This window comes from Gasterosteus aculeatus, chromosome 9, assembly GCF_964276395.1.
Source record: "Gasterosteus aculeatus chromosome 9, fGasAcu3.hap1.1, whole genome shotgun sequence".
NCBI classification, from domain to species: domain Eukaryota; kingdom Metazoa; phylum Chordata; class Actinopteri; order Perciformes; family Gasterosteidae; genus Gasterosteus; species Gasterosteus aculeatus.
In genome coordinates this window covers 7,433,779-7,455,743 of record NC_135696.1, presented here as the reverse complement: position 1 = coordinate 7,455,743, position 21,965 = coordinate 7,433,779, and the positions used below count along the sequence as shown (strand labels likewise).

At 47.2% G+C, this 21,965-nt stretch overlaps 1 protein-coding gene across 1 annotated transcript in view; it reads left to right on the top strand.

Moving 5' to 3' along the window:
* Positions 1-1,675: 1,675 nt before the first annotated feature.
* Positions 1,676-21,965, top strand: part of LOC120825197 (BCL11 transcription factor A) — a 34,311-nt gene continuing 14,021 nt past the window's right edge. Inside the window, exons 1-2 of the mRNA XM_040186673.2 lie at positions 1,676-2,351; positions 5,016-5,408. Coding sequence (XP_040042607.2) covers positions 2,297-2,351; positions 5,016-5,408 — 448 coding nt within the window. The 5' untranslated portion in view covers positions 1,676-2,296. The remainder of the gene's footprint in view (positions 2,352-5,015; positions 5,409-21,965) is intronic.

The window sequence follows — 21,965 nt, the reverse complement described above, 5'->3', positions numbered from 1 at the left end:
CAGCAAACCGCGAGAGTCTCTTCATTTCATGGGTAATTCGGGGACTTTTGGATCATATTGGCAATATATTTGACGTAAATGTTTTTTATTTTATTTAGTGTTTTATTATGGACTGCATATTATAGGCTAGTAAGCATGAGGCAATGAATATCTGTGGATATTTTTCATGAATACGTTATTGTTGGTACATTTATATATACATATAGAAATATATTAAAACAAATGAATATGTATCCCGACTCAATGCTCTGGATATAATAATAATAGATTGCTTACCTGGGCATGATTTGAATAGGAGTATTATATTCCCCATTCAAACGCTAGATGGCGCCAACGCACCGAGCTGGGACGCTTAAGTAGGCTTTTCGGGCCGATCAGTCATGAGGCGTTCAGGGCACATTATGGCATTATATTATACAAAGAAAATCCATTTAAATCACAGCAAACGACTAGTTCCTCTGTCTGGAATACCAACAATAGAATGTGCATGAGAGGTGTGTCTGTGTGAATTATCAGTCCCAACTGAACTTTATCTGTCTAATTTCAAATTGTCAACATATAATAACGAAGCATACATTATACATTTTTAGGCCTGTTTTAATATGTTTCGAAATGTACTCCGTTATGTGATTTCAACAGGACTGGTGATTGAGGTTACTTACCATCTGATATCCAACATTCACTGTTACTGCAATACGCCTGCATTACACATCGGTTATCGGCCTATGTTGTTTAAGTTGCTGCCACAATTCATTGATGCATTATCTTCACTAGTGTCCCTAAAGAATGAAAACATTTAGGTATTATTTGTTTTGCTTTTATGGAAGATAAACATTATCACACATTTAATTGATTTTATTACAATGGGGTTTCCTCTTAGCTCCCAGTTTCAAATATCACAATAGTTGTCTGGTTGCACGTGATTTAACTGCTTGTGCTCCTGTATAGTACAGGCTATAAAAATTGCAATAAAACTATAAAAAAAACTTAACAGCTACCATTTGAATAGGCTCAATGTATATTATGACTGAATATTGTTTTGCAGTAACCTTCAACAATGCTTCTGCCTCCATGTGAGTTTGAGGGTTCATCTTTGATTTATATTTTTGTAATCATAAATGCTTTTCCTGTTGCAGTCTCCTTTGTTAATAACTCAACAGTGTTAGATGACAACATTTATACCTTCATACATTTTTAAATTAGACTGAAACTGAGATATACACACAGATTAGCACCTTTATAACAAGCCTTCAAATCAAATGATATTAGATTTCCATTGTAATCTCCAGTCTATTTGTACTAACCTGTTTCCCTCGTTTTTTGTGTTACATAACAATCTCAAAATTTGATAGTTTTATTTTAATACACATTTTTATCTCACTATATGTATTTTAACATTTGCACAAACCAAAGCAAAGACGTCCACACATGGGTCACAAAGTTAATATAGAGCATCCTTAATAGCTCCATCTCATTGGTCCAAAGCTTAAATCTCATTTAAAAACAACACAATCAACTACAATGCATTTTGAATATTATCAATTCTCAATATAATGAAATAAATCCACTTTATCACACCTATGTAAAAATAAGACCTCAGGTCTGCACTGTGCATTTACATAATAACTTAATATTCATATCAGCCTGGAAATAAACTAATAAATATGAATGGAGCAGTAAAGCTGGGTTTATTACTCCACATCCCTTCTACATAATGCTGTTTGGTCCGTGCGCTTTGCTCCTCGACTTCCTTGGATACCCCCCACCCCCCCTCCCTCCCCCGCCCCCCCTCTCTCTCTGTAGCCCGGCCCCCTTGATCCCCTCTGTCCATTGGTGTCTCCGGGGCGTCTCTTCTGTCCCCCTCCCTCCCTTCATAGGTAGTCCATAATGAGTGTCCATTGGTTTTTATTACGGCTTGTCCCCCTCCCACCGGCCGCCTTCGCCCTGCCCACGTTCTCTCTGCCTCAGTCCGACCGTCTCCCGACGTTCAAGTTCGCAGGAACGTCACGTCCGCACTTGAACTTGCAGCTCAGAGGGGAGGAGGGGAGGGGGGGTGGTGTATCTCGGGACCCCCATCACTCTCTCTTTGCGAAAAAGTCATGAAGAGGTCCGCACAGCCCGCAGCGCGCCACGCATCACCCTCCGTGTGATCTGCACTTCTCTGCTTTTTTTTTTTTTTGTTTCCTTCCCTACTTTGGATGTCAGAGGCATCAATGAAGATATTTCATTTGGAGTCTACCTTGTAGGGCCGGATTTCCCAATGTGAACTCAGCCGAAAAGCCACCACTAAACCAACATGTCTCGCCGCAAGCAAGGCAAACCCCAGCACTTGAGCAAACGGGAGTTTTCGCGTAAGTGGGAGATTAATCGCATTTTGACTTCGTTTAAAGCTGTCTGTCCCCCTCGCCGCACATGGCAACTTCCTCCGAGGGGTGTGGGGGGGGGGGGGGATTCGCGTAGGTAGGAGACGTGCGCGTACGGACGCGGACACGGACGCACCGCTGTGCTGAGCGAAATGACCCTTAAAACGCAAACAGAACCAAAGACTACAGGTTCTCTTGACATTGCCGATCGGATCCTCCGGTGGAACTTTTTCCAATACAACGTGACGGAGAGCGGCAACTTGTGTAGGTTAACCGCGTTGTATAACGCAGCCCACAAGGTTCCTTTCGCCATTAAAGGGCATGCATGCGCTTTGCGGCCGGGGACCTTTGCCTATATGCAGGCAGCTCCCCCCGAAGCTCCCCCCCAGAAGCCCCCGTTCCGCTCGCAAGTTGCCCAGGTGAAAACGTGTAAAGCTGCTCCAACACGACGACGCACGTTGTCCGCTGTGCGGTTCGAACGCATTTCCAGATGTTTTGGGACGGTTTGGGTCGGTTTGGCCACGGGGGAAGTGGTGTTTACATGCCCGCTCGCACGGCGGAGAAAGCTCGCACGCGTCGTGGACGGAATGCAACGTCTGTGGCACAACATTTGCCCTCAGCGGCTTTGTTAACCTCGCGCTTTTAATGTGCGTGCGCGCGTGTGGTGTGTTTGTGTGTGTGTGAGGATGTCGGACACATGATACGTGAGATCCACGCGGATCTCCGCGCGCGATGCCGTTTTACAACTGCGGGGAGAGGGAGACCAGGGAAGCGGGTTTTACGCGCGTTCGCGCCTCGCTCGCGGAAGCGATGATTGAAAGCGCAAGACGCGCTCTTCGTTCGGTCAGGACGCGTTTCTGTGGGCTCCGGACTTCTTCCCCATCACTCGGCTGATAACAGCGGGAACCGCTCAATAATTAAAACTCTCGTGGTCAACAGCGAACGCGGAGACGTCTCCAAATCTGGTTAAGTTCTGAGATGAGACCCGGAGCTCCTTTGTTTCACGTCGCCCTTCATTATTTCTCATGCTAGACGTCTTTCTTCGGCAGTGTTCCCGTTTCAGTTGAAAAACAAGGATGCTTTCGCAACATAAATGCCTTCATTTGAGGGGTAATTGTCGAAAGGGTCTCCAGTGGGGGGCGCACTGTGATTGTAGTCCTGTAGGCCACTAATGAACTTGAACTACTTTATGTCTGTGCTGCTTGACCAAGCCCGTGCAAAAGGGATCGTTTCAGCACAAATAAGTGATCGCATATTCTACGCTGCTTGTGCTTCTCTTTCTAAAAGAGGAATATAGAAACGGAAATATTCAGAATATTCAAATGCAGACTGCAAACAATTGTCGAATGCAGACAAGACAAATGTTTTAGGGGACAAGCAGTTATGTTTGTGTGGTTGTATTTACAAAAACATTTAACATTTTAAACAATAACTTTGGCTTTGCGAGGTTTCATTCATACAAAATCATTTTTGTTGTTGGCTCTGACCAAGAACTTCAGTTACATTTAATGAATTAATTATGTTTTTATATATTTGTATGACTTATTTGGACAAGAAAATACAAAAAGAAACCATCATCTGGTTTTAGGACTGTCACAATGTGAACATATAATTATGTATTTATGAAGGAAGAGGAAATGAAGTTACACGCTCATTGCATCTATCTGTTCGTTTGAACACGAAAATAGATAATAGAAAATTCATTTAAATTAGTGTTGATCCACTGTAATAACAAGGTGCGGCACGCATCTGAAATGGCAAAAGAAGAGTCGTGTTTATATTCCTCATTGTGAAACAGACCTACTCACTCACTCGCCAAAACTACTGGAAATTCTGCCGCAGTCCGATGCCCGAGAAAAGGATTACATTTTAGTTTTCAAAGTTATTCCCATCACTCTCGCGTGGCATCAAAATGAGATTATTGGGTTTGAAGAAAATCTTTCCACCTAACCCGGCCTCACACACCCCGCTTATGTCCGTGGCATAAGCTGGTTAAGATAAGCTCCAGTAAAATAGCGGCAAATTCCCTCATCTTTAATGCAGTCGAACATACAGGTAACAGGGCCTATCTTGCGTAGTCCCTCGCCACCTTCTCCTCTGACCCAACATGGAATTAAAGGTTGAACCGCCGGCAAGAATTCATCACATCTTATCTCAGCATCCCAGTCGGTGCACCCGATGTCGTTTACCGCGTGGTTAGATTACTTCTTTTAAAACGACTCTCTTTTTCTCTCTGTCTCTCTCTCTCTCTCTGCCAGTACTTCAGGGACCTACTCCACATCCAACCCCTCAATGTCTAACCTTGGTTCATGAGATCCCAGCACTTTTAACGAAATGTGGTTCAATCATCTTGAACTCAAATTAAAATCTATTTTTTGATTCTCAGAGGTGTTAGGTTCATTAAAACAGTGAGATTGGCAGCACAATAAAGAGGGTCAAGCAACTTAATCGCTCGGCTGCCTCCTGCGAGCTGAACATGTCAGTCCTTATCGAAGCAGTCTGTGAGCTCGCTCTGTCTTTCTAGAAATATTTCCGCGCGTATTTTACAACCTGACCTTATTCCTGTCGATGCGATGAAGCAATCGTACCCGCTCTACAGAATCACAACCTCTCTCTGAACCTTACAATCCTCTTTCTTATCTGTTTGTGCAGCTGAGCCGCTGTCAGGTGTTTTACCAGAAGAAGACCCTCAGGACTCCCCCAGGCTGAGAGTGGGTCAGGCTGAGCCCCTAAAAGGGGACCAGGACCTGCTGACCTGCGGCCAGTGCCACTCCCGCTTCCCCCTGGCCGACATCCTGCTGTTCATTGAACACAAGCGGAGGCAGTGCCAGGGGGGCCTCTGCACGGACAAACCCGTGGACAGGCCGCCGTCCTCCCCGCTGGCCTCCCCCCTCTCCACGTCCTCGTCGCACTCGCAGACCCACCACCAGCACCCGCGGAGGGCGCGTCACCCCGTGGAAGTGGCCGTTCAGGTGTCGCCGCGAGATGAGGATTGTTTATCTGCACCCTTGCAAGGAATAATCCCTAAGCAGGAGAATATCACAGGTAAACACAGCGGGAGCTTAACATGGCTGCCCACACGAAAGAGCAGGAGAAACGAATGCGGGCAGCGAGTCTTTAAGGTGTAAAAACGTTGAGCAGGTCGCAGTTCCTGAGGGTGGCGGAGAGTTTAGTTCAGTTTCCCTCTCAGATTCTTCTTTCTTTCTCGCTGTCAGTCGTGGTTGAAACCGTTCCGCGTAACCGGTGCGAAATATCTGCCGCTGCGTATAGAAGCTGTGAAAGTCCCTCGGCCCACGAAGCCACACAAAGACCGGCCGGGGCTGGAGATGGTTTTCAGAAATGGAAACATTTGCAGATAGTGAAAAAGACACACACACACACACACACACACACACACACACACACAGACAAAGAAACTTCCTATGAAAGACAGAGAGAGAGAGAGAGAGAGAGAGAAAAAGATGAGGTTCCTTCAGTTTGTTGCTGCATCACAGATGTGCTCACATCCTGTGGTCCCCTCGATCTCTCTCATGTGGTGGTGCGAGATGTATCTCTATCCCTCCCTGGCTTATTACACCGCCATATCTCTCCTTCCCTCAAATATGCGCCTGCCAAACCTCACCCTGATGCTAAAATTAAAAAAAGATAGAAAGGAATGTAATTATGCTAAACTGTCGAGGACGAAGCGTTTATTCGAGGAAGCCTAATTGTCAGTGTATTTCTTGATACGAGCAGTGAAGGACTCCTGAATGCGGCCGGTCGGCTTGTTGTCGGTCCACCGAGGCTAAACGAGGCCGTAGTGAAAACACGAGTCTCTGTGCAAACACGCGTGGGTCCCTTATGACCGGTTTTACAGAGTGGCCTCTCTGAATGTTTATTCATTTACTTTAACAGATCCGATATCATGTGGCAGATTGGGACGATTGCCTGGGCACATTGAATTTGAAGCCGATTGAGGCTAAATGCACGGAGAGCGGCGCTCAGTGCGGTGAGCGGCTGTAATGTGGCATCCAGGGCTGCAGGTCTGCAGACGGGCTTTGTGAAGGAAAACAACTGTTATCTGTCCTTAATTTGTCGTCCCACTATCGTACAGAATGACCACTGTTCCACTTCTGTGCAGTTTGTTCAGCATCTGCACCGTGTGAGCGAGCGCGCACACACACACATGCGCACACACAGCCTTAACACACCCAAACATGCCTTTTGGCCTTGTCAGCTGTTCGGACATGCTCATTTAGATCATCATGCTGTGGGTTTCACATGATATCATAAGGTCACTAGCATTGTGAGTTGGAGCTTTATTTTTAGGCTTTATGTCTGTTGGCGTTGCGCAGCGCTTCTACTTTGCTTGATGCTGTGAGAGACTGATGCTGTGGTTGTGTTGTGACACCCTCAACTGATCCTGTCCTCACAGCTGAAATGACATCTCTTTGTGTGACACTTTTGTGGTCAAGGTGACAGAAAAAGAAGGAGAGACCTGCTAGAGATCTTTGGGGTAGAACAGACCCGGGCGGAATAGACCCCACATCAGTCACACAGACATAAAGCTGTTTTCTGTGCGCGCGATTGATGGATGCAGACTGGCAGTGCCAGCGCGCCACCCCGTGCCCCATATGCTAGCTGCCATGTTCTCTCACCCCGCTCTGCTAGATGCTGACACCGAGATGAGGCATCTCCCTAAACACTGTATCTCTGTCAGACTGGCTTCACGTCCGGTTTATTCCAGGGGAGTGTACTATACGTTACACCCTTTAAGCATTTGCATGCACTAAAATTCATATGAATCTTCACCCCCCCCGGCTGCCATTCGACCCAGATGGATGTCTGTATGGACAGCAGCGTATACCTGCAAGGCGAGTTGTGCAACTTATAGGAACGGAACAAAGCTGCAGGGCTGAAGGAGCTGACACCCAGGATGGTTTAACTGTGTGTGTGAGTGTGTGCCGGGGGGGGGCAGTTGTCTGTGATAGACCCAAAGCCGGAGATGAGGCCGTGTGCCTCTCGGCCTTCGTCTTTGGGACAGCTGAGGCCGTCTGGGAGTCTCATGGCTGCAGCTGGGGCCGGGCTTCTGCAGTCTGGAGCTCTGGGCCGTTAGAGGAGGGCAGAGCAGCCTGCGTGCCGTCATTTGCATGATAAACAATTTAAGATATGCATAGGGACACCGTCGCTTGTCTCCAGATTATGGATGGCCCAGAAAAAGAGCAGATGACGGTTTCTCACACAAATTACGTGGCCGCAGTGTAAAACTGGATTTATGTCACCGGATATTACCACCATTAAGTAGGTATACTGGTGAAGTGGATGCATAGTTTTAATTTGCATTCACATTCATTATTCCGCGGACTAAATTGTAAACAGGGCAGTAAATGATTGTTTGGTCTCCCTGCGTTGAGTAATTGGACCAAGATGCTTTCCATTGTTATGATTTAGAAGGCTCTCATAATGTCTTCTATACCATAATTACTAATTTTACAAAATCGTTTCTCTTCGCTACATTTTATTAGTGTGCCTCCACCTCCTTGTGTTGGCATTGCTTCATAAACGTGGCCTGTAGCATCCCATTATTAGTACCTCTTGCATTCTCTGTGTGTTAATGAGGCCATTTTAGCCGCTCAAATCGACCACTATCTCACACTTCTGCCTCTTTCCAGCACACTGCCTCTATTGTAACCCGGACTCTGAATCAATACTGAGTTAATTATGGCGGCCACCTTCTCCCCCCTTTCTTCCTCGATGAGTAGGAAAACATTCAAAAACGGCCAAGCGATATTCCTCGTGACACCTCTGTGAGGCTGTGGAGTGTCTTCAGGCTGCAGCTCGCTTGTCCTGTTCGTCCCCGTGTGTTGTGGAGACAAAGGTATTTAGCGAGGCTCCCTGTTGGCACGGGGCCACCTTTCTCCAACCCAACACAGCCCCCCCCCCCCACACACGCATTCTCCCTCATAAGCACGCACGTGTACACACTGGGTATCTGTCAGGCAGAACAGGGGGGGCTGGGCAGTGCATGGGGAGTGTGTGTGTGTGCGTGTGCATGCCGGTCGCTTCGCGAGTCCACACGTGGTGTGGCCCTTTGTTTCGGTGATCACTTTAATTGATACTGAAAAGGCGCAGATGCATGCTATTGTAATTATTGGACACCAGCTAATGTTATCAACATAAGCGCTGCATTGTCTGTAGGAGCCGACTCTAATGTCAAATCCTTCCTATTTTTGGGCTGTTGGCTCCGCAAAGTTTTAATGAAGGTGAGCAGGAATGCTTTTTTCGGATGAATTTTTCACGGGGGACATTTTGGTATTTCTGAAAGCCGCAAATGTTGTCGGCGGAGATTGTGCGGCCTTTGTTGTTGGCTTGAGTGTTAGTGGCTCTGACTGCGTTCAAGTGCTGAAGTCTAGTGGATGTTTACATCCCTAGTGTGGATGCCGTGTTAAACTAATGTATGTGCATATGTGTGCACGTGTGTGTGTGTGTGTGTGTGTGTGTGTGAGTGTGGTTTTGACCACTTAAACTGTTTATAGCTCTGTGTGTGTGTGTGTGAGGGAGAAAGAGTGTGTATGTTAAAGCTTTACTACTCTGGGCGTGCAGGCTCAACATGAAAGGGTCTTTGACTTGGCAGGCCTCGCCTGAGGACACCCCTCTGTGGACCCTGCCAGGCCAGACTTGGCACCAAGCGCCGGTCCTGAGGGACGGGCTGGGTCTAAACGTGTGTGTGTGTGTGTGGGTGTGTGTGTGTGTGTGGAAGAGTGAGTGAGAGAGTCAAAGGAGGTGTATCTGTGTGTTAAAGCAATTTTTTTCTGGGTTCAGGAAACAGGACACACACACACACACACACACCTGTGTGTGTGTGTGTGTGTGTGTACTTAAGAGTAGGTATGCGTGTGTGTGTCCTGTCCTCGGGGCTCCTGGCCCGGGCTTCCTGTGTCTCTGTTTGTCTTCCAACAACCACGATACCACAGCCTCAGGCCATTCAGGTGGAGGCTAGTTCAAGTATGCACACATACACATACACACACACACACACACACACACACACACACACGGAAACACACAAGCGTGAACACAAGAAGCAACGTATGTATTTGCATGCATCCTCCCACCAACGTACACACACACACCTGTTTAATAAACACAACAATGCCCCCTGACACACTGACACACGTATGCAGTGTGAACCCCCTCCTGTGTTTTGTCTGTAATGAATGTGTTGTGCGAGAGGCCTCATCATGATGTGTTGCGCGTTGATGAGTTCTGTCAGAAACATATGATACTTATTTCAAGCCCCTCCACTGAGTAGTTTTCCCTCCCTCCGTCTTTTTTCCTCCCTCTCTCCTTTCCTTTCCTCTGTCTCTCCTATCTCTTTTCCACCCCCCCCCCCCCGCCCCCTCCTCCAGTCCGCATGCCCCCAGTGGTTTATCTTGAGGGACTGGAAAGTTTTGGCTACATTAGCGCGTCTACACCTCTTAAAGACTTTCAAGATCCACTCATTCTCACTCCAGCAGATTTTGCTGCAGAGCAAGCCAGAATACACACACACACACACAGAAACACACACGCACATGCTCAAACACACGCCCGCACACACACACACACACACACACACACACACAGAAACACACACGCACATGCTCAAACACACGCCCGCACACACACACACACACACACAGAAACACACACGCACATGCTCAAACACACGCCCGCACACACACACACACACACACACACAGAAACACACACGCACATGCTCAAACACACGCCCGCACACACACACATACACACACAGAAACACACAAGCTGCTGTATCTTTCTATCCCCTTTACCTACTGTCAAACGAAGCTATACGACAGAAACAACCTTGTTTGTCCACGGCCACGTCATGCGGGATGAAAAAGGACCCTCAGAAATCAGCGTGTCTTGCCTCTGTCCTGTCAATAGCGTGGCAGGCAGTCACATCACGGGGTCAAGGGTCAGCTGACAGCGTCAGGGCCTGTCACGCCAGCCGCCGGCTTCACCACCTGCAGGTTAATGACTTTATTTTTAGACAGAACAGAAACAGAGAAGAAAAAGTGGCTCTGATACAGCTGTGGCTCAGGAAGTGGTGGATGAAAGCCGAACGGACAGAAGCGGCATTTCAGGAAGTGAGCATGTCACTTTGGGGGGTGAGAATGGGAACAAAAAGAAATCCCCCCTCTTTCCTGTTGTCACTTAGGCCAATGCTTAACTCGGATCCACATTTGATTATTTTGTCTCTTCTGAATCGCATTATCACCCCCCCCCCATATTCAAGTGTGTGAGTTCAACCTACCAGCCGTCCTTATTGTGACTGGAGTGTTTAAAGCTGTGGTGCTCGAGGACCATTGCTTTGTCTTTCTCACACCCGTGGTGATAATGCTGAGGCCATGGGAGAGCCGCAGTGACGAGGGAGGCCATGTCGGCCTGAACCCACTGACCCCGGTCACTATCTGTCTCTCCGCTATCTGTCCCACTGCAGGTCCCAGCGTTGGCTTCGGCCTGTCAGACTGTGCCTGTTCTATGGGTGTGTGTGTTTGTGCGAGTCCGTTTGAACCTTGTGTATGTGGCTGGGTGGTCACCTACAGCTGCGTCTTGCTAGCCTTATCGCAACCAGAAAGACACGGGACAGAGAGAGCCCCCCCCTCCTCCCCCGCGTCTTGCGTTACACTTCTGTTTGTGCGTGCGTGAGAGTGTCAGGGTGCTTCCGTGTGGCCATGAACATGCAAGCCGTGTCTATTTTTCAATAAATGAGTTCTAATAGGTTGCTGTATTCCTCGGGGGTGGGGGGGTTGAAAGCTCATTGCCTCCTAATAGCTCAAGTTATATTTGATCTTAGATTCAAATCCCACGTCATTTAAACGATGATCAGAAGATTAAGACCTCATTCATTTTTAAGAGTGTTAATTTGAGTATTGGAATCACTTTCGGCCGTACGGTGATGTTGATGTGACTGCAGTTTGCGCTTGCCACAAAGGCATGCAGGCACGAGTCGGCACCCCAATGAGACCGACACACACCGTCATTACTTATGCACAGATGCATGCACACGCGTACTTACACCTCCATCCATCCCCCACGCCAGACTGACCCCCCCAACCCTCACAGCGCACACAGGCATACACATGCAGAGACACACATTGGTAAATGCACGCTCCCGTCCCAGGCACCCTTTACTTTTGCAGGCTGAATCTCACTGATAACATGCTGGCGCCCTCATTTAAATTTGAAGCGCTTCTTTAATCTTCAAAGGCCTGATTGCTTTATGAATATGCATGGTCTGAGCTGACTCTCAGTTCATTACCTTGTTGTAAATTCTAATGACCATTAGGGCCCCGCGCGGTAATTGCCAATTGTTTTGCATTTTTGATTAGCCCATTACCGGAGTGGATTCTGAACATGTCTGCAGTGCCTGCCCGCACGGCGAGAAGCAGCAGGAGGGGTGGACGGATAAAAAAAAAAGGGAGAACGCGCAGAGGAAGTCGGTGCGATGGGCAATGAAACAGGGTTTAGAAAGCAAAAATACGGATGCCTGGCTCAAAATGCTAGTTTTGTTTAGGAAAAAACAAAGCAGGGAAAGCTCGAGGGGAATAAAAGACACAATGGTATAAATGTAGAACTGGATGTTCCCTAAACAACCTCCACCCAGCTTGTTTCTGCGGCGCTTGAGTGCAGGAGCGTGTACATGGATGCATTTATGTCAGCATGGTGTGTTTGTTGACTGCGTGCGCCGACGTCTCCCTGACTGCGCAGTTTACGTGCAGTTGGATGGAGTTTGACGGGGCGGAGGGGGCGGTGTGCTGGGAGCAGTGCGGTGGAGGTTATGGAAGTGCATCCCGATGCGGGCCGTGCCCGGGACTTATGAAAGATTGATGGCTCCTAGCAGAATGGCGTGGCCCTGCTACAACTTGATAACATCTAATGGATAATTTAGCGCTCTAAAAAAACGGCAGGCTGGTCCCCTCGTCGAGCAGGCAGGAGAGGACACCAGCTGCTGGGATTCCGGAGCCGCCGTGTGTGTTGGGAGAGATAGACGAGGACAAGCGGGGAGAAGGGGAAGAAAGGACGTGAAAGCGCGAGGGAGCGTTTGTCTCTCTCTGATGCCCGGCGTGAGCTTGTGGTGTCTCTGGCCCCGGCACCTCAACTTTTACACATGGCATTCTGAAATACTCAGCGTCAGGTGGGAAGAGGGTAGTTTGCCTGCTCTACCTTAGTGGGAACACAGCAAAGACATTTTATTTAATTCAAAGAAATTCAAGACATAATGAATGCTTCGATTTTAGCCCTCTCTCAAACAATGGTATTGCACCAAAGAGCTCCGTTGGGTGTAGTACATTGTCAATCAATTAAAATACATAATAACGCCTTTTAATATAATGAAATAAAATAAATCAACCTACCACAATCATTTAACGTAGCCTGTGAAACATTTCAACATGCTCTTCCACCGGTGTCCTTATTTTCCGACTGTCACCCATAATGAGCAGAAAATAATGCATGGAATACCACATCACTTGGGAAAACACCTGCCACAGAATATTTCCATACAGCAGACCTGTGCCTGAATGCTGAAAAAGACCCATGAATGTTGCAGGATCCATGTATGAAAGGGGCTTCTCTCCTCCTACTCTCTTTATTTATCTCTCTCTTCCTCTTGTGTACCATTCTTAATCTCCATTGTTTACACACCTCTCCTAGGCCGACTATCTGTCTTATTCCCCTACTATTAAGCTGTTGACAGTTTGGTTAATTGTCCCGCTGTTTGACTTCAGGGGAATCGGAGAGGGGTCAGTGGAGTCCGTCTCCGAGGTGTGGAGAGAAAGTGGCCCGCGCGTGCATGCTGTTCCTCGCTCCGTTGCGCGCCTGCATGTCATGAGTTTGTCTCATTTTAACAGGAGGAGGCCACATTGAGGGGTGGGGGGGTGGGGGGGCTTTGCTCTGGTTTTGGAGGGGACAAACACACAATGGGGAAATTGTCCAGCTCGGGCGCCGTAGGAACGAGTGGCTCGTTAGCGTTAGCAGCTAGCTGGCTGGTCTGTGTCCAGCCACACTCACACATACGGCAGCAACAGCCGAAGCAAAGCCCACTGTGGCTAAAGGAGCCAGCGTGATAGATGGCTTTGTTAAAGGGTCCCAGGGTGTCCCCTGAACTTGCAGCACTCTGTTTATCTTGAATAGAAGAAGCTCACAGTGTTGCGGGGGGTGTGGGGGTGGGGATGGAGGTGGAGGAGGAGAGGGTGAAAGGGAATGATATAGCTTTCAGGGGAAGGGAGAGGAAGGGGGTGGAGGAGGCGGGAGGGGGGAGAGTGAGGGCCTGTATCTGGGCAGTCCCGGCTGGGGGTTGGGGAGGTTAAGGGGGGGTCGTGCTGGAGAGACGGAAGGGGGGGGAGGAAAAAAAGAGGGGAGGGACGGAGGGGGGGATGGGGCAACTCTCGTAGTAGCTGTCCATTAACAGATGAACTTGGCAATGGTCCAGGCCTCAAAGGTCTTGGGAGGCAGGCACACACACACACACACACACACACACACACACACACATGCACACACAGACACACACACTTCCCTGGTACCTGCTGACTGTAGATGGAATGCCACCGTGGTTCCCTTCTGTCCAGAGGCGAAAGAGGACACGTCTCTGGTTCACCTATGTCAGAACCGGTTCAGTCCGGTTAGCCAGCCAGGACGAAGGAGGCAGACGGACAGGCCCCCGTCGCCCGGCCCTCCTCTCTCTCTCTCCCTCCCTCTCCCTTTCTCTAGCTCGCCTCCTCTCATCCTCCTCCCCTGCTTTCCAAGCTTTAGAGGAGGAAACAGAAAGCACCTCTAACCTGAGGGCACAGGACAATGCGGAGGAGAGAAAAAAGAAGCGAGGGAGCGTGGGAACAAAGTGAGAGACGAATGGATCCGCTCGTAAACAGGGTGGGAAGAGGAGGCAAAAGTGTTTGGTTGTTGCTGGCGCTCTCCTCTTGATGGGGCAACATGAGCCTAACACCGGCGCTGCTATTGTGTACTGACAACATTTCAGCGAGCACGAGAGTGGAGACAATTTGATATCAAACATGTACATAATGGACCGTAGTGCCGCGTGGGGGCGAGAAATCTTCTATTTGTCTCAACTTTACATGCATGAATATAGCCGTGGATCCATGTGTCATATATGTACACATGTGGCCTTAATGTGTTTGTGTCTCTGCAGCCATGAAATATGGACGCATATCCTCTCCTAATTACAACTTGTATGTGTCCCTTGAGATTTCATTGCAGGCTGTTCACCATTCCATTTCCAATGCTCTGTCACATCACCAAACTCTAAGGAATTTTGAGTCACCGAGAGTTTATCACTGCTGGATTGCAGAAATTCTTCATTTAAGTGCCCGTTTTGGCTTTATCTATCATTTGTCTTCAAATGAAATAGTTTCTATGAGTAATTCGAACATTTACATTCATGGGCATGCACAAGGTTACAATTTCAAGAAAAATTTAGAAAATGTGATCACGACCTGCTGATGTGAGAAAAGTGTGAAACTGAAAGGTATGAGGTTTATGAAAGAAAAGGAGTGTATTAGGTGTCGGCTTTCCATTTAGCCTTGCTGGTATCTCTCTCCCTTTATCTAGCTCTACCTTTTTCAATGCTCATGGCCTTGTGTTGGTCATGACAAAAGGACACAGGAAAAAAGCAATAGAGAAGTTGAATCATCATATTAAATATATCCTAATAATTTGTATTTATTTCCTAATAATTTGTATTTCCTTTGAATTTTTATTTCCTTTGATTCTGAGAGGCTTGGTTGACATTTATGAACGTGAAGGAGTAATGAATGTAAAAAGTAGGGCTGGGCGTCACAAAAGGTGTCAAATATCAATATTTGGCATTGAATGCTTTTTCAGATTTCTTTACTTATTCTTTTTTCACCTATATCCTGATCCGAATCAGCAAAGCTATTTCTTTAACATTCATGCATTGAACATCAGTTTTGTAAAAGTGAAAACAGACAAAGGCTTCTGGATCACTTCTCCTCAGAGGACACGCTGCATTCAAAGAATAGAACTAAAATGTGTACTTTTTTGATAAACAGGCATTGCTTCCGAAAACCAGTGTTATCCTCCTCCTCTTCGAGCCTTGAATTGATGTTTGGACTCAGTGGCAGACGGAAACCGAGTCCTTTAAACAACACCCGTCCCTACACCCACAACGTATGGAAAACGGCTTATCCAAACCTGCCAAAACACAATAGATGATGATCCTCTGATGTCTGGTGCATTATGGTTTTTGTCTCTGAGTCCTCACATGCGATGTTGAATTAAAGGGCAGTTGTGATGCATCCTCCGTCATCTTGATTGAGTGACTTTTTATGTATAAATTCATCACATGCATGCTGCGGGGCAAAACGTGGATAATGTATTTTTGCGTGCCTGTGTTTGCGTGCGCTTATGTGTGTCGGCGTACAAATGCATGCAATCCCATTTACATTTATTTCACACATGCTCACATTAATTTGTTATTTATAAAGAAGGTTTTTCTTTTCATCTTCCGCTTCTTTCTGTGCTCCTTTCTTCCAGCCCTCCAGCTCTTGCTCTATTTCTGAGAAACACTTTTTCTCCTTTCCAAAACTCGTGGCCACTTTGGTGCCAAAGCCAACCTGAATATCTTTCTTCTGTGTGTGTGTGTGTGTGCGTGTGTGTAATGATGGCTGTTTTGATAATGCCCCCCTGCACATTTGCATATGTATATGTGCAGATTGTACGGGGAGAGCTCTCACACTTGGAGCAGTTGGGTGGGGAGGGTGATGGGGGCCGTTGCAAGGGTTATGTGTGTGAGTGTGTGTGTGAAAGGGGAGTCGTGTTGACGCTTTCACCCCCCCCAGACAAAGCCGGCCACTACTCCCAGATGGTAGTCTACTCTCTTCGGCCATGTGTCTACTTTGTGCATGTGTGTGTGTGTGTGTGTGTGTGTTTATGTTTGGAGACGGATACAAAGAAGGAGAGAGTGAGAAATTTGTGTGTAGGAAATGCAGAGGATGCTGATGGTGGGACGCGGAGTGTTTCATACACACTTTGGCATACGTGTGTGCGACTGAATGGACATACACAGCTCCGTGTAGCATCCTTTGCACGATACGACTAAAAGCAACCTTGTGTGGTCTGCTTTGTTGTCTGCGCCTTGTTCAAAAATGCATAATGCAAGACAGATAGAAGAAAAGAGAGCAGTAGACATAAAACAATAGGTTGGGCAGTGAGAATTGAGGAGGAAAGAGAAGAACAGAGGTAAGGACTGGTGATTCTTTGTCTCAGTGACCTACTGTCGAGATGTCCACATACGTCGTTCTAATGGGGTCAGCATATTAGAGAGAGCGTCAGGATTATAGTTACATCAACTGTCTCCTGGACAGTTAGACAATGCATGAGTTGGCTGTCGCTTAGTGAAGAGAACATGACACGTATGGGCTTGATTGATTTTCAGAAAGTTGCGTGCCGGATCAAGTTAGGATTTCAGGAAGGAAGAAGTACGAATGATCCGTCATTAAATGGTACATAAATTGTGCACGGGCGTCATTCTGATGTCAGGTGGAAAGTCTTCAGCTCGGGAAATAGCCCTCAGAGCGCAGAGGTCCCGGTGGAAATCCTCCATATTCCGTCTGAATGCTGCTGTCGCCCCGCTGGGACTTACGTTAAAACTAAGGATGCTATCTATTGCTTGGACAGACTACAGCCTCTTTGACCTTGATGTTTGTTTTCCTTGTATCCCCAGACATAAACATGGCTCTCACATCCAGACACACAGACAGAAAGTCAACCTCTCTGATGTCTTTCTCGTGTATCTGGTTCCCCGGCGAACGGCGGGCAGACGCACTGTGCATGAAGCACGCACACATGTTTAAACCTAAGGCCCTGGCCCTTCTCTCTCTGGTACACCTGTCAGACCGGTTCTCTCATTTTCATTAAAGCGAAACCTGTTTCCTTTTTCTTGACCAGGTAGTATTTTGTTATCAGACAAGAAACCAGACTCCCTCATGGAATCCCTTTACCCCATGGTTCAAAGTGCCAAGATAATCATTCTCTATTTATACCTTTTATTGAGGCAAGCCCTTCCCCTGCCAGCGCGCGGTCTGGCAGGGAACGCTCTCCATGCTGGACATGCCCCGTTCTCCCCAGGCTCCGGTACCGCTGTGGTCTGCCAAGTCGCAGGGCCAGATTGCCTGTAATAGGCCTGCCATTTCCCTCTCATCATCTGTCAGCACTCTGGATCCAACTGCAGGGTCCAAAGAGGACTACCACTCTCCAATTAAAAAGGTTAATTTGCCCCCCCGTCCCCCTCGATGCCCTCACCCCCTCCTTTACAGCTTTCCATGTCTTCATTAGTACTCATTTGTGCTTCTATGTTGCTATTCCTTGCACTTTTCCTTTCTTTCTTGTGTTGGTTGCCTTTTGTAAACACTGTTTTACAAGGAAAAGGTAAGACATAATTAGCGTATTTCTTTCTGAGCCAGCATGTTTATTCAATTGTTGAAAGTGCTGTTTTTTTTATAGCTCCTTCCTCGTAATTTAAGTTAAAATCAGCTCAATTTCTTTGCACGCTATGCCCTATTTAATTTCCCTTTGAACTTCCAACACTTTAAACTGTCCAGCCTCAGTATAGCAAGCGGACAATTAAATACATACTTTGACATTTAGGGAAATTTACTTGTTTCCTTTCTTTTTTGAGCGTTAGATGGGATCCCGCTCGTTGCTTAGCCGGAGAACTTTTAAGTGTGGGAAGCAGCGAGCGCGTCGTCCCGTCATAGCTGCCCCGTTACCAGGCAACCAGCCGGGACTCGACTAAATCTTTCCCCCGTCTGCATGCTAAGCTAAGCTAATCGGCTGCCGGCTGTATCTTCACATTTACAGTACAGATACGAGAGTGGTATGAATCATTTCCTCTAATTCAAGGCAAGGGAGTGAATCAATCCCTCATAGCCTCTTAGAGCTACTAGGGATTCTATTCTAACCACTAATAACACGTTGCGCTCCCACCAACTCAAACATTTTTTCCTCTTCAGTGTACTCAACAATATAGCGCAAAAAAAGTTTGGATTTGACAAACCTGCCTGACAAGCCAGACTAAGAAAGGTGTTTGCTGGTGAAACTGCTCCCGTTTGTGTGGCAGCCATGTTCCGTTGTCACTATCCTCACACACTGGGGTCAGTCTCGTAAGTCCTAAGCCAAACCTGAGAGGACGAGCAGTATGAAAATGAGACCTGCTCCTGTGGGATAAAGAGACACAAGCTTACTTTCCTCATCTGTGATTTGCCCCGACCAGACCGAGGGGAGCATATATCTGCTTCGGACATACACTTCCTGCCTTGATATCTCTGCTTGGTGCTTCGGCCGGTTCCTCTGAGTTCCCTCTTCCTCCCTCGGCCCGTCAGTTGTCATCACTCCTGTCATCTTACTATTCGAGGGGTTAAGGGAAAGGGGCCACAGCCTCTCCTCCTCTTCCTCTTCCTCTTCATCTTAACTTAAGCCGCAGAAGCGGCGTCAAATGACTAAGCGGACCCAGTTTAAAATGCACATGAAAGTACGTGGAAACGCCGCTTTGTGAAGACAAAGCCCTGGAAGGAAGCTGCCCCTAACCGCCGCCTGTACCTCTGCTCTCTGTCAGTTGCAACTGCTGTCAGAGCTCACCTCCTGCGTCCGGCTAACACCGCCAGCAAAACGCGGTGCCCCATTTTTGCTCTGACATCGTTTGTTTGACATAATTTCTTCTCGCTCTGGGTCTTAAAAGCAGAATCTTGAGATGAATTGAGTAACAAACAAAGATTTGTTTAAATTAAGACACCTATTTAAATACGAAAGATGTCAGGATTGGATTTTCCTTTCAGCACACACTGTATGTGTCAAAGTCTGACAGGCAACGGATGCAAATTAGCACGAGATATAGGCCCAGTCGTACAATTAGTTCACCTTAATAAATGAGTTGTGGCAGCTGCGTTGTCATCTGTTGTTAAGTATAGTGGCATACTAAATGAAATTGTGGGTCACTCTTGCTAGTTTTAGTGATTAACATAAGCTAATGACTTGGACAGACGAACAGGAGGTGGAGATAAATAAAAGCGAGAAGGAGGGAAAAAGGGGGACGTTGTCTAGCTCCCTCACCCGCCATTAAAGGCCTGCCCGAGAGCGGGCCAGTTTCCCATGCACAGGCAAACCCTCTTTGGTTACACAAAATGTCTGCCCGTATGGCCACGGACGGAGATATTATTAGTGTTATTTTGCCTCAGTTATTTGAGAGCACGGTGCTTTTAGGCCCCCTTGTTTGAGTGGCTGACAGACACTTGAGTTTCTGCAGCAGATTAAATGAAATTTTAGCAGCTTTTTCTTGGGGCCAGGCCATAAAACCGCACAAAGGAAGCAGCTGCCACTAATGTAATCTAGAATGGGGTGCTGCAGTGCAAAGCTGTCCACCACTCTTTTGTTTTTCCCTTCTTCTCCACTCCACAGCTTTTTACGCCGTTCTTGACACCCTTCAACTGCACCCTTCCTCTTCGGATAATATCCCTGTTCCTTCACTGCTCTTAATTCCTCCTTTCATCAGCTACCCCTCTGTGTACTGCAAAGGTGATGAAACCGGACGAGGGCAATAAAGGCTACGTGTTTTATCAGTAAACATATCTTTTTCTGGCTTTATATATCTCTACAGCTGTGGCAGAGGTAGACGAGATAGCCATTGGGTTAGCTGTAAAACCCTCTCCTCTCAGGGTCTTTAGGTCTACAACGTATCAGCTGGACATGCATAGAATGGGCATTCGGGATCTTTACCGTTTGGCCTTGCACAGGCCTGAAAGTTCGTTTTTTCAGAATGCTACGCGGGCCGTCCGCCGGGGGACGATGCGTCAGCCAGAGGTTCTCAACCCCTTTGAAATGACAGGGAAGGTCTTAAGACCCTATGTTGACCAGGAGTAGAGGTACATTCCTCTCAGGGATGTCATTCTGCGAATGAGAAATAGGTACCAGAAAGAAAAAAGAGGAAGAGATAAAAACTGCAGGAGTGAAAAATAATATTAAATAATGCAGCAAATTGCCTGCATGTTGAAGGCGTCTTACATTGAGACCTAACTGTCGCCTTCTGTAAATGAAGTTTGATATTATGTTTGTGCGACAGTCCTGCGATAAGCTATTAATTCAAATATGAGCACCTCCACTCTGACTTCTTGGTGAAATGGTTGGGTAGGTGGTAAGCTCTCCAGGAGTGAAGGCATTGCATTGGAAAGCGCTGCTGTACTATTCTATTAAGTAAACTACAGTACAGTTTAACGCATTGCCCTAGCAAGAGTTCTGACCTCTTTGTGTGGCTACACGATATGCTCTAGTGAGTGCAAATGTGTGTGTACTTGCATCATGTCTGTGTATTGGCTGTGTGTAAGTATGTCTTGCCACTACCTGTCGTGGAATGTCTGAGTTCATGGACCCTTTCTGCGCAGGAACAATGGCTTGAAGGTGGACTCGGTTTACCTTTCAGTCAGTCAGTCAGTCTTTAAATTTGTGTGTTCTGTCCTGCAGCTGTCGGTGTATAAATCCTTCTGTCTGCAAAGACAAACAGGCTTTCTTCACGTAACCTCTTATCAACTCTTTCCGAGGTCTAAAAGCTAATTTTCACCGTTATTCTTCACGCATGTCTACCTGGAAAGAAGAAGGAATTCCTTCCGCTTGTTTGACTGTTGCTTTGAAACCTGTTACTGCCGTCGTCCCTCTTTGTCTCCTTTCAGCTGCTGTCATCATTTTTCCTTGGTTAAACGTTACCAAATATAAAGAGTCCTCGTAAAAAAAGAGAATTTGTTGTGGTGCAGCACATGCTCGCACCTTTACAGCGCAACACACACATGTTTACTTAAACCTGATGACCCAATCAAAATAGTTCTTGCACCCCCCCACCACCTCCCCCTTTGCCGCCCTCCTTTTTTTCTGCTTCTCTGCTCCGCCCTCCCTCCTTCCCTCCCCAGGGTAGGTCGCTGTAGCCCCCCCTATAAACACAGTGATCTATAGGAGCCCTAGACCCAGACAGATTTTTGGCACGGCTGTGCAGGTAGCATTCCAGCACGGTTTGAGATCTTAGGGCCTTAGCCTCGTTAAAAGCCTGATTTATGCTGTACAGCTGGGCACAAAGGAACCTACAGGTTGGCTACCTTAATGAATATCATGCTCGCTACCGCTCGGACCTGTGCATGTTCCTGACACACCTTTTAGGGAGAATAAGTGGAAGAGTCCACGTGTTGTATTTTCAACAGCCTGTCGGCGGTGTGGTCGTGCAACCGCACTGGAACTGAAAAGACACACGTTTAAAATGATTCTTAGAGCGACACAAGGCGAAACGTGCCATAGATATCAATTTACATTTTGTCTTCTTTTGGAACGCAGAGGGAATACGGCTCAGGGCGTTAACTTTCTGCGCTGCACCGGGTCCTATTATCCACCATTTCACCCGCCTCTCTTGGTTGCTGTGGCGGCTGATCAGAGCACGTGTCTTCAATTAGTAGGCTGAAATCTGGTACAGGGAACCTCGGAGGTGAAGAATGGTGTGGAGCTCGGCCTGCCGTCGCCAAGCACATGGCCCATTCATCTTACAAA